The 13,171-nt window shown below is 32.9% G+C and overlaps 1 protein-coding gene, 1 long non-coding RNA gene and 1 pseudogene across 3 annotated transcripts; all 3 read right to left on the bottom strand.

Moving 5' to 3' along the window:
- Positions 1–335: 335 nt before the first annotated feature.
- LOC146933316 (uncharacterized) lies at positions 336–7,114 on the bottom strand. Its single transcript, XR_015007419.1, has 2 exons — positions 6,960–7,114; positions 336–1,514 (listed from the first exon to the last, which is right to left on the bottom strand). It is a non-coding gene; the product is annotated as an uncharacterized LOC146933316 (long non-coding RNA).
- Positions 382–5,452, bottom strand: LOC146933317 (pentatricopeptide repeat-containing protein At5g44230 pseudogene; annotated as a pseudogene). Its single transcript, XR_015005897.1, has 2 exons — positions 5,444–5,452; positions 382–3,689 (listed from the first exon to the last, which is right to left on the bottom strand). The product of XR_015005897.1 is annotated as a pentatricopeptide repeat-containing protein At5g44230 pseudogene (transcript).
- Positions 7,115–8,538: 1,424 nt separating the features above from the next.
- Positions 8,539–11,763, bottom strand: LOC146933318 (Pentatricopeptide repeat (PPR) superfamily protein). The gene has a single exon (XM_085705112.1). The coding sequence runs from the start codon at positions 11,559–11,561 to the stop codon at positions 9,711–9,713; it is 1,851 nt and encodes a 616-aa protein (XP_085561238.1). The 5' UTR covers positions 11,562–11,763; the 3' UTR covers positions 8,539–9,710.
- Between the last annotated feature and the right edge of the window lie 1,408 nt (positions 11,764–13,171).

Raw genomic sequence — 13,171 nt, forward strand, 5'->3', positions numbered from 1 at the left:
CTGAGACTATCAATAAGTTTAGTCCAAATTTCAAACACAAATAACTCTTAATAAAAAACTAAAGATAGCAAAGCCTTGTACAACATTTTAAAAACATTTGAAGACTATGGTCAGCTAGGAAACTACCTGTTTATTCAAGATAATTTCAGAAGGTAAAGTCCAATTTGTCAAAAGAGACAATATAACCTTTGACTCTTCTGTCATTTAAGCAACATGAAACACATTATTGTCTCTCTGATATTTGTGATTGACAGGAGAAAATTCAAGATCAAGAAGTTTGTCCCAAATCACAATAGAATTATTATCATGTAAAAAGTAGGTAAAAGGCTGCATAATTGATTTAAATCAATACTATATACTTTCAAACATTGAACATGTGAATAGGTAATTGCGTTGTTTTAACATTATCATGATCAAAATGTAGTATAAATAACATGAACACGCTTCAAAATTCCTCATCCATTAAAAAAACTCTACGACAAAAATAGGTTGAGCAGTGTTAACCAGCAAGCTAACAATATTGGTAGATAAAGTAACAAAAAATAACAATAAACCGGCAAGCTCTGCACATAACATCTTATGTGTTTGAGAATCTACAGAACAATATTAACAACATCAGCATCCTTTTGCTTGTTCTTTATTAGGTAAAACCCCTTACCAAATGAAAGGACTAAACTCTTATTCATCCATCAATAACATCGGCAATTGTTGTATAGCGAGGACTGCAATTGCACATGATTTTTACTCCATTACAGGTACCATTTGAGTAGTACAAAACAACAATGACAAATTTTAAAACACCAAGAGAAAATTGTGTACATGCAAATGCTCATAAATTAAAAGAAGGCACTTAACTTCCTCAATAAAGTGTTTCATGGTTTCACTGAGGGGAAGGACTAAAGAGTGTGCTTCATTAACATTCTTTTACTTCCCCTAAATTGATACTACTATTAGAACCAACAAAAAAATATTGCGTTAAAAATTTGAAACATGAAGTTGCAACAATTGGGAGATAATAATAAAGCTAAGTCAGCATTTAGGAATGAAAGACAAACAAATGCTCGCTTACTTTCAATGGAATGAAGATGAATGCAAAAAAGAAAAAGAAAATCATACAATCGGCAAAATACCTAGCATGCCAAATTCAAGATTTCTTGTTCCCATCAGTCTATTGCACTGTCATCTTAGGTAAAACAGCAACAAAGGAGAACCAGAAATTTTTTTAAAATCAAGATTAGGAATGGAGTCGAAGATGCAGTAAAAAAAGCTATTAATGTACTGACACCTCTCTCCATTCTGATTGAACTGGAAAAGCTTCGATTTGCTTCACTAAATGAAAAAACATGATCAATGTAAGGTAAAACCCAAAAAATAAGGAGAAATAGGAAAAGGGAAATACATATAAATATAGAATGGTATCTTCGTTACTTTGTCAGTAGTCAAGGCAACCTGCTCATGCTTGACGACGGTAGCAACTTGAACTCCAAAGTTATTCCAACTTCAAAGTGATTTCACTAACACCAAATAGGAAAAGGAAAACGTTATAAACTAGAGAGAAAAAGCAATAGAATGCATTATGATAGTTTTGAGCTGAGGAAAATTTAGAGTGGACTAAAAAAAGGGTCAAGGAAGTTATTGTTATTTCAAATACTCAAATATCTCAGTGTTTGGAGAGATATTTCACACTTGTAAGGAATCCATGTCATACAAAATACAAACCCAACAATTTCAACAAAAATTTAAGGCAATAAGAACATGAGGTTGAACGAGGACTCTCCTTGAAGCGAAGCTTGGGGGTGGAAGGCCATAATGGAATAAAGATGCATGAATAATGCTAGGGTAGGGACACACTCTTTAACATATATGATCTCCAAACTCATCCAAAATTTCAACTTTATCCTTGCTCTAACTCAAAAGAGTAAATAACAAAATTCAAGTCCATTAATTTTTTGGTGCATCAGGAGAGGATGCTAAGAAGTTTTATGACGTGATATTGACGAATTAGCAGCCTGTGTGTTCTAACAACTTGAACTAGGCGCTGGCAAAAATGCAAGTACACAGAGAAAGCACAGGATCATGCAAGCCCTAAATTCTGAAGCAACAAGATCTTTGAGTTTGTCAAGTCATAAGATCATTAGTGTAACACAAAAAAGGGAACCTGCTATAACCAATTGAAGACCGAAAAACGATAAGGGCTTTCTTTAGCCGGTTTCTTCAGTACCTCCCCATTCCTTGTTGTTTTCTTTTGCCTTCTTCAGTACCTTTCCATGTAGGATCACATTATTTTACTACTACATAATTACACTGATGATATATCAGTACAACATTTGCTTTGCTATAAACAAAAACATCTCTTGCAGTTGACTTTACATGCCAAATAGTTCGATATAAGCTAGTGTCTGCAGATATATACCAGATAACCTCAAAACTGGCTCTGATATTATGCCTTCTCCATCTTTAACTCCAGTTTGTGATGAATTGAACAACCCTGTAAAGTGAATAGGAGTATAATTGATTTAAAATTAAAATATCCTTCTTCGATGGTAATCTATATGCAGACATAAAGCAATTCTTTACATTTGTCAATAACAGAAAATGGTACTCCCACTTCAAAGTTATTCCTCTAACACCAAAATATCTGTTTTAAACCTCCACATGGACCTCGTCTTGCTCACCAAATATTATTACAAGAGCAAGTTCCATTAAGTGGTGGAACCTCATGTTATCCCTCACAACAATTTTCCTTCCTGTAACTTTGGATGCGCCACACATTACAATATGACAGTCCTCGCATATCCTAAGGTTTTTCATAATCTTTATAGTGGAATCGGCATCTGTACTTGACAGTCTATATGCGAAAGCAAGTTTTTCACTATGTGACATAAATAAAAGCCTTTTTCCTTCGTCATCAATATCATATAGCACAGAATTTAGTTTCTGTTGATATCCAATAGCCTTCAGTCACTGCAAAAGATCATCTAATGCCCTTCTTTATCTAATTACTTTATGGATGTTTCACATCACCAGTAAAGAACTCGTGAACAATACCATTCTTCGCTTCGACCCAGCTACAACCTGGATTTTTTTCTCAATTGTTTCTCTCTCACCAATTTCCTGACACTGGTATACGTCATCCCATCTTCCAGCTAATGCATACGTGTTGGACAACAATAAATAATTCCCCAGGTTATTAGGTTCAAGCTCAAACAAAAGGCGAGAAGCAATTTCAGCAACATCAGGCTTCCCGTGGATGTGTGATGCTCCAGGAAGTTCTCCGCACACATGTCCATTGGGCTCCGTAGGCATTGTCTAAACAAGCTGGAGTGCTTTTTCCAAGTGTCCTGCTCGGCCAAGAATATCAGCTTGCAAGCATAATGATCTGCAGTTGGAGCAACACCATAACATTCTTCCATGGCACCAAAGAGCTGCTGACCTTGTTCTACCATGCCTGCATGACTACACGCCGTAAACAAACTTACAAAAGTAACATGATTTGGTTTTATCGCAGTCTCCAACGACTCATACAACAATTTAATCGCAACATGAGCACGATCATGTACTGCAAACCCAACAATCGTAGAACTGTAAGAAAAAACATTCATTTCCTTCATTCTTCTAAACATGTTATAAGCTTCCTCCACATTACCACATTTAAAGTACATGTCTATCAATGCATAATTGGACGCCTTCTAAGAAGCAATCCAGCTTGAATCTGGAGGTCATGGAATTGGGATATAATTGCCACTCAATCCTTTTAGCAAAATAGAGACTAAATCCTTGTCTTCAATTCACCTAAACAGTTCTGTTTTATCAACTTAAAGTGCTGCTATTGACAAGTAACAGCATAGAGTGCAATAATTAACTTTTCCCAGTATATACTCTTGGTAATTTCAAAAGGATAAACTATGCTAAGAGTAATATCTTTTTTATTTAACTACATAATACAAAATAGGGTTAATACGTTTTTACCCCCTGTAATATAGGCGAGTTCCGGTTTTCCCCCTGTAAAAAAGATTCTTTCGATTCCAACCTTGTAATATAAAGATTCCGTCGAAAACCCCCTGGTCGAATATTGGACCCCCCAACTGATGACGTGGCGTGACGTGGCGCGCTGAGTCACCCTTTTCTACTGACGTGACGTGCTGACTGTATAATTATTTTTATTTTTTATTTTTTTATAGGGTACACGTGGCATTTGTCATTTGTTTATGTCTTTATCCCCCTGTAATTTAGGCGAGTTCCAGTTTTCCCCCTGTAAAAATTTTAAAAATAAAAAATAAAATCTGGAAAATTTTAAAAAATAATTATTTTTTTAAAAAAAGGGTTAATTATGTTTCTAGTCCCTATAAAATAGCGACCTTGTAAGTTTAGTCCTTACTTAATTTTAATAGCATTTTTAGTCCCTAATTTTGTTTTTTTGCCCTGAGTATTAGTCCCTACTCAATTCAAATTTGTTTAATTTATGCTAAAACTCTTAAATTTTTGAACAATTTTTTGCAGACATGTTTAGAACATTACTAAAAGTTCCTCCGCAAAAAATTATCGCAAAATTTGATTTCTATATCCAGATTTTATTACTTTTTATCTTTAACTTTTGTCGTTTTAAAAAATTCATATTTAATTCATTTCATGTTTGAAAATTCTAAATTTTAGTAAACGAACCTTTCATAGTGTTCTAATCTTGTCTCAAAAAAATCGTTCTAAAATTTAAGAGTTTAAGGATAATTAATCAAACTTTGTTTTAGCAGGGACTAAAATTATAAGTAAATTTTTTTTTATAGGGACTAAAAATGCTATTAAAATTAAGTAAGGAATAAACTTACAAGGTCGCTATTTTATAGGGACTAGAAACATAATTAACCCTAAAAAAAATGCTGCAAAATTAATAAAAATTGAAAATAATGAAAAAATACTGAAAAAATTTTAAAAAATTAAAAATCTGGAAAAAAAAATTCGCATGACATGTGTGTATATACATACCACATCATTAAATCATTTTAATAATAAAAATTAAAAACTGAAAATCTTTTAAAAATAACAAAAATCAGATTATTTTTTTTTAAAAAGTAAAAGATTGATTTTTTTAAAAATTTTAAAAATAACAAAAAATCAGATTATTTTTTTCGAAAAATAAAATAAAAAAGCAGAAAGGACATTTAGATTTTTTTTCGAAATTTAAAAAATTGGAAAAAAGTTCGGATTTTTTTTGAAATTTAGAAGATATTTAAAAATACTGGAATTTAATTTTCAAAATAAATAAAAGTTTAGATTTTTTTGCGAAATAAAAAAACTGGAAAATATTTAAAATTTTAAAAATCTGGATCAATAACTGGAATCTATTTGATAAAACATAAACCGTTGGATTTTAGACGTCTATTGTAAGTAATAGTGCACTATAACTACCCGATATTTTTTTCCTTTCTTCATCTTATTCTCTTATCACCTTCATCATCTTCATCAATATTAATAAAAAAATACCCAGAAAAAATCATAACCCTGAAAAATTTCGTCAATATTCAGGATGTATGTTAATGGGGGGTTGCCTTAGGAAAACATGTTTTTTTGCAATAATAAATAAATTACTGAAGAATGAAGAATAAAACTGGTTTTGAAATATGATTAGAGAAATGATTAAGGTCTTTCATATCATCTATTCATCACTTATTAGTAATCTGCACCTAAATCATATGATTGTTAATCGGTTTACGACAATTAAAAAAACAGCTCAGATCAATCCCTTAACTCAAAGCCCTTTTCTCTAATTATAATTCCCTAAAATCAATTATATTGGGTAAGAATCATAAAAGCATTACGTACAATTTATACTGAATAAACTATAATAACTTTCATGGTCTTGAGCTAGAACAAAATCATTTATGACTCAATCATAAAGGAATTAGTTAGACATCATCAAGGAATAAACAACATAAAAGAGAAAATAAACCGGAAGACTGAACAATTTTTTATTTTTTTTTATTTTCAATTTTTATTAATTTTCCAGAATTTTTTTAAAAAAATAATTATTTTTTAAAATTTTCCAGATTTTATTTTTTATTTTTAAAATTTTTACAGGGGGGAAAACTGGAACTCGCCTAAATTACAGGGGGATAAAGACATAAACAAATGACAAATGCCACGTGTACCCTATAAAAAAATAAAAAATAAAAATAATTATACAGTCAGCACGCCACGTCAGCAGAAAAGGGTGACTCAGCGCGCCACGGCATCAGCTGGGGGTCCAATATTCGACCGGGGGGTTTTCGACGGAATCTTTATATTACAAGGTTGGAATCGAAAGAATCTTTTTTACAGGGGGAAAACCGAAACTCGCCTATATTACAGAGGGTAAAAACGTATTAACCCTACAAAATATACAAAAATGCACTGAAATTCATCTTCCAAGGGAATCCTTGAGGTAATAGATTTGTTGAGTGAATGAATAGTTGATGAAAGAGTTGATCCACCACATATCAGACAATAATCCGTTCTTATGCAGAAAGAACATTCATACAAGAGAAAATAGAAAGAATAAGAAGAAATGAATAAATCTATAAAAGGCAGCAAAACCGTGTTCTTTTTTGGTTCATCATTTTTTTCTTGCATAGGATTGAACTCTAAAGAATTTCAACTCAGCCGAAGAAGAAATGATGATTCAAAAACATATGTGACTAAAATGCAATATTATTGGGAGAAGGGAATTGCCCTTTAAAGAAGTAATTTAACATCAATCCCACAATATTGTTCCAAGAGACACCGCTTGATTATATATTTAATCCTCTTTTCTATAGTATAATTGTAATCAGAAATGAAACAAAGTTGGACTAGTATAATTGTTTTGGGTTCTTAGATTTTCCGCAGAAAAGTTCGATGATATGAACAAAATAAAAAACACAACAATCTTTGTTTTTTATTCATTTTTGTTCAATCCATCGAACATTTACTTAGGAGAATCTTTTTACCTTTACGTGAACGTAAAATACATTCAATCCCACAAATACTTGTTGGAGTGTCACTGCTCGTTTATATATCCAATCCTTCTTTCTATATCTATATTTTCTTTCGATGTGGGACTTGTTTGTTTCTATCGAAGTAGACTCTGCAGTCTGCACATAGATGAAACTGGAACTGTTGCTTGGCGTGAGAACACTCATGACCCGGTAATTAAGTCATGTCAAACTCCATTTTGTTATATTTTTTCTCCCTCATTTAATCAAACTGACACTTGTATATTTACACCATGTCATTGTCACCAAAATTGTCATTTGAATTTGATATCTTACCAAAATAATTATAGTTATTGGTTAAACTTTACTCATCTATTGTCGAACTCCAATGCTCCATACCATCAGCACAATTTTCTTTTGAAATAGTAGGTTTACGACAAAAAATATATGATTTATTTATATGCATTGACTTGTTGTTAACCCTTCCGTTTTAAAGAGAAGAGTCATAGTAATTTGGTTTGGTGATTGCTCTATAAGCCATTCAGCATTACTCAACCTATCGGAAAACAATTTTTGATAAGCATTTTTTCTACTTAGAAGTGGATCAGATTTTACCATATGACGTTTGTTTTCACGAAATTTTGAGCAATTCAAGCGGTCTATAGACCAATCACCATTCGATCTTAGGTCGAAAAGTAAATTTAAGTCCATTTCAACTAATAATTGAATATGCATTGGCAATTTAAACACAATACAATCATATCTTACAATGTATAATGTTTAGCATTTTTTATGAATAATCTTATAGCAAGACAATAATTGTATATTATTGGATTGATGTCGGCATAATTTATCTAAAATTGTTGGTGCATAATAATTAAGAGAAATTTTTTGATAGACACTCAAAGTCCAATTGACACTTTGAAAGAGAAAGAAATAGATAGAATGATATGATACATATGATATATTAGTAAATGATATAAAGATAACTAAAGGAGAAAAAATAAAATGTTGAATGAGTAAATGAGAATTAAAAATGTTCACCTATCAGTAGTCCTAATAAATTCCTAAAATATATTATGTTAGAACAAACCACCCTCAGAGTAGTCTAGCACAAGCTCATGAAATATGAGTACCCTAATTATTTGTGTTCTAAAAAACAATAATTCTTTATTTTTATTTTAAATTGAAAACTCAAACTTGTTTTAGATTTTTAAAAGAATGCGACGGGAAACCATAAAACTGTATCTTTTAACTTTTAAAAATAATCTTTGTACCCAAAAAATAAAAACATCTAAATAATCTTGTATCATATTACTTTTTTAATCTCGAAGTGATTGAGTAGAAAAATATAATTCTAGGACAGTCTAAACACCTGTATAGTAATGTTCATTTCAAACAACCTTCAATTTTGCCTCTTTTTTTTTTTTTTAAAACAAAAACATTTTCTTGTTTCAGTTTTTGTCTAGTCGAAGATGCTAGACTTCTACAATGTAGCCAAAATTTGATCTTAAAATCTAATAAAGAAGCTTCAAAATTTGATCTTAAAGAGGTAAGTATATAATGCATTATGATAGTTTTGAGCTGCGAGGAATTTAGAGTGGACTAAGAAAAAGAATCAAGCAATACATTGTCAAATACCAAAACATTTTGAGGTTATTCATTGTGGACCAATATCTCTCACTTGTAAGGAATTCATGTCATACAAAATGCTAAGTTGCGAACCCAATTTCAACAAAGAATTAAAGAAATGGCATGAGGTTCATTAACTCATCATTCCTTGGTAGTGAAGTCTGGAGATGAGAGGCAATATGACATTAAAAAAAATGGAAGATAGATGCAATTGAATATATGATCCCCAAACCCATCCATAATTTCTACTTTATCCTTGCTCTAACTCTTCGTAAATAACAACTATACAAGTCCATTTTTGGTGCAGCAGGAGAGGGTGCCAAGCTGTCCTTCCGACAAGATGTCGACAAATTAGCAGCCTGTGAATGAAAGTCTGTATGTGTTCTAACAAGTTGAACTAGATGCCGGCAAAAATGCAAGTACCCAGAGAAAGCACAGAATCATGCAAGCCCTAAATTCTGAAGCAACGAGATCTTTGAGTTTATCAAGTCATAAGAACTGTAGTGTAACACTAACAAGGAACCTACTATATCTGCTAGAAGACCGAAAGCAATAAGGGCTTCCTTTAGCCGGTTCACTTCCTATTTGACGTTTTACTATTCAACCAGAATCAATATAATAGGAATCCTTTGATTCCCCATGATAGCCCTTGTTTCTCATCTCCATGTAGGATCACTTAATCTTACGTAATTATACTTGATCATATATCAGTATAACATTTGCTTTTCTATGAGATTTTTTTGTCTTGCAGTTGCCCTTACTTGGCAATTAATTACTATACGAGGAAGTGTCTTATTACTATATACCAGAGAATCTCAAAACTAGCTCTTATAATATATTAATACATTATTGAGCTTCTGGTTGGTTATACCTATAAATATCAACGCTCACACAAGAATTGCTCTAACTTTCCTTCTCCATCTCTAACTCCCTGATGTGATAAATCAGCTTTGTTATGTAAATTGGTGTGCAGTTGATTTAAAATTTAAACATCCTTCATCGATAGTCAATCTGTAGGCAGCCGCAAAGCAATTCTTTACATTGGTCAATAACAGAAAATGGTCACTCTCACCTCAACGTAATTCCTCCAACACCAAAATATCTGTTTTAAACCTCAACATGGACCTGTCTTGCTCACCAAAAATTTTTACAAGAGCAAGTTCCATTAAGGAAGTGGTGGAATCTCATGTTATCCCTCACAACAATTTTCCTTCCTGTAAGCTTGGATGCGCCGCACAATACAATATGACAATCCTCACATATCCTAAGGTTTTTCATAATCTTTATAGTGGAGCCAGCATCTGTACTTAACAGTCCATATGCCAAAGCAAGTTTTTCACTATGAGACACAAGTAAACACCTCTTTCCTTCATCATCAATATCATATGGCACAGAATTTAGTTTTGCTTGATATCCAGTAGCCTTCAGTCGCTGCAAAAGATCATCTATAGCCTTCTTTATCTCATTAATTTCTGGATGTTTCGCATCACCAGCAAAGAACTCGTGAACAATACCATTCTTCGCTTCAACCCAACTACACCCCGGAGTTTTTCTCAATTGCTTCTCTCTCATCAATTTCCTGACCCTGGATACATCATCCCATCTTGCAGCCAGTGCATACGTTTTGGACAACAATAAATAATTCCCCAGGTTATCAGGTTCAAGCTCAAACAAATGGCGAGAAGCAATTTCGGCAACATCAGGGTTCCCATGGATGTGTGATGCTCCAAGAAGTGCTCCCCACACACCTCCATTGGGCTCCATAGGCATTGTCTGAACAAGCTGGAGTGCTTTTTCCAAATGTCCTGCCCGGCCAAGAAGATCAGCAATGCAAGCATAATGATCTGCAGTTGGAGCAACACCGTAACATTGTTCCATGGCACCAAAGAGCTGCTGACCCTGTTCAACCATGCCGGCATGACTACACGCCGTAAACAAACCAACAAAAGTAACATGATTGGGTTTTATCCCATTCTCCAACATCTCATAAAACAATTTGATCGCGGCACGAGCACAACCATGTACTGCAAATCCAACGATCGTAGAACTGTAAGAAAAAACATTCCTTTCCTTCATTCCTTTAAACACATTATAAGCCTCCTCCATATTACCACATTTAGAGTACATATCTATCAATGCAGACCCGACAAGAACATTACTTGTAGACCCAAATCTAGAATTCTCAGCAATCGCCCTTATCCAATTAGCATAGCCAGAAACACCCAATTGAGCACAGGCAGAAATAGCACCAACTAACGTAATCTCATCAGTCTCTACACCATTCTCTTGCATTTTCCGGAAAAACTCCAATGCTTTCTTCGGCATGGCATTCTGAGAATACCCAGTAACCATAGAAGTCCAAGCAACCATATCCTTAACAGGCAACCCATCAAACAACTCACACGCAGAATCCATATCACCCCTTCTGGCATACGCAACAATCAACTCAGTCCAAGTAACCACATCCCGGTGTGGCATTTCATCAAACACCTTACGTGCACACTCCAAAATCCCACATTTCACATACATATCAATAATAGTATTACCAACATACAAATCATTAACAAAACCAAACAAGAATGCATGAACATGAAGCTGTGATCCCAAGCTAGGATTCTTTAGCGACGAAAAAAGAGCTGAATAAGTGAATGAAACAGGAGAAACGTTATTGTTTAACATGGAAGAGTATAAACGAATGGAATGGTGGAAGGGTCCGTTACGAGCATAAGCGCGGATGAGAGCGGAGTAGAGAAAGGGGTTAGGGGAATGGACTTGTGAGAAGAGAAGGTGAGGGTAGGTGTGAACAGGGAGGTGAGGGAGTGTGGTAATGAAACGGAGAAGGTTGGTGATAACGTAGGAAGATTGGTGAAGATTGTTGCGGTAGATGTGAGCGTGGAGTTGTTTTGCGTGGTTGAGTGTGGTGCAATGAGACTCGATGATTCGTACTGCTTCCCATTCCAAAACACGGATTCGACCAACAACCATCTCCTTCTAACAGATGGATTTCTTTGTTGTAAGGATTTCTTTGTTGTTCTGCTACAGAGGGTATAAACTCACTGGTTTAATAATGATATTGATACATCACAATTTTCCCCGATGACCAATTCAATTCTTGAGAAATTAAGCGCTAATATTCATTCTATACCAATATATAAAGATGATCAATCATCTTGGGTTGGATTTTTTCACAATATTTTTTTTTACTATAAACTCACTGATTTAATAATGATTGATTCATCTTGGGTTGGATTTTTTTACAATATTAGACATTATAAAAATAATTTATTTTAATTTTATTTAAAAAATATTTGATCATGATATATGTCAAACTTAATATAGTTGTTGATAACCAACATCAAAACCATGATAAACACAAATATTTTAGGAAAAAACACACATCTCGTTGCCCATTAGTATAATAGAAGTCAACTATTCAATCTTCGTGATCACCAACACCAAACATGTGTTGGCGAAGCTCGATGCTTTTCAAGATTATGTGCGACTTTTTGTCATGTCGTTCCGTTTGAATTGGAGTTTGTGTTGATGCTTGATAACTCTAAGATGGACCTTGTTCTGAGTATTCTCTTTTTTATTTTCCTTTTAAGTCATTCTACCAAAAAAAATATGTCAAATTTGATATCTTTTAATTGGGTCTTCACTCTTGAAAATAAATAAATAATTGTTTTTGAAAACTAAATTTATTATTTGTATCTAGATATATATAAATGGAATTTAAAATTCAGTGTACTTTTTTTTTTCAATTCTATCTTGTATTTAAAATATTTTACTTATATATATTTTTTTTTATCATTTTAACTATTTAAATAATTAAATTTAACCAAATTTTATCTCACATAACTTATGTTTTTACTCTAATCTAATTTTATCTTGGGTCTTGTTAACGAGTGCCTCCGGGACACTCTTAAGCAACCCAAATTTAGTAATTATTCTTGTAAAAAGTCAACTACTACAATTTCCAATGCATTCAAAACACAACTTTTCATTAAAAACTTTCTATTTAAAGTGTTTAAAGAGTGCACCGGGGGCACTTGTTAACATTTCCCTTTTACTTTATACTCCCTCCGTTTCAAAATGAGTGTCGCTTTAGCCAATTGCACCCAAATTAAGGAATGAAATAATGTTGTCTAAAGATATGATATTTTTACTAAAATAACCTCGTTAGCTATTGATGCATTTGCCATCATTATAAATTAAAGTACAAAATGATACTTTGGGAGTTGTGCGGATAATAATAATTAAGGGTACTATTGGAAAAAAGTAATTAATAGTACATTGAAAAGTGAGAATGACATTTATTTTGAAACAAATTATTTCTGTTAAAGCGACGTTCATTTTGAAACGGATGGAGTATTATATTATAGGTTATTACTCTACACATCTTAATTCCCATTCCCTTTCTCCATTATGTACTTGTGGAAATGGTTGACGTGATGTGTTTACTAATGTCCTGGAATGGAATCGGCTTCTGTCGTCTAGAACATTGAAGTTCATTTTAAAAAAAAAATTGACCAATAAATATTTCATTAAATTTTAAATCGTGAAAAGATAAGTAAGATAAAGCTATGGATTTTCAA

Source organism: Medicago sativa, chromosome 4 (assembly GCF_051527215.1).
Source record: "Medicago sativa cultivar Bolivia chromosome 4, Bolivia_mono, whole genome shotgun sequence".
In the NCBI taxonomy this organism is placed as follows: domain Eukaryota; kingdom Viridiplantae; phylum Streptophyta; class Magnoliopsida; order Fabales; family Fabaceae; genus Medicago; species Medicago sativa.

What these genes read in the sequence shown, in the direction of transcription:
- LOC146933318 (XM_085705112.1), bottom strand. Translation starts at nt 11,561, where the DNA reads ATGGTTGTTGGTCGAATCCGTGTTTTGGAATGGGAAGCAGTACGAATC.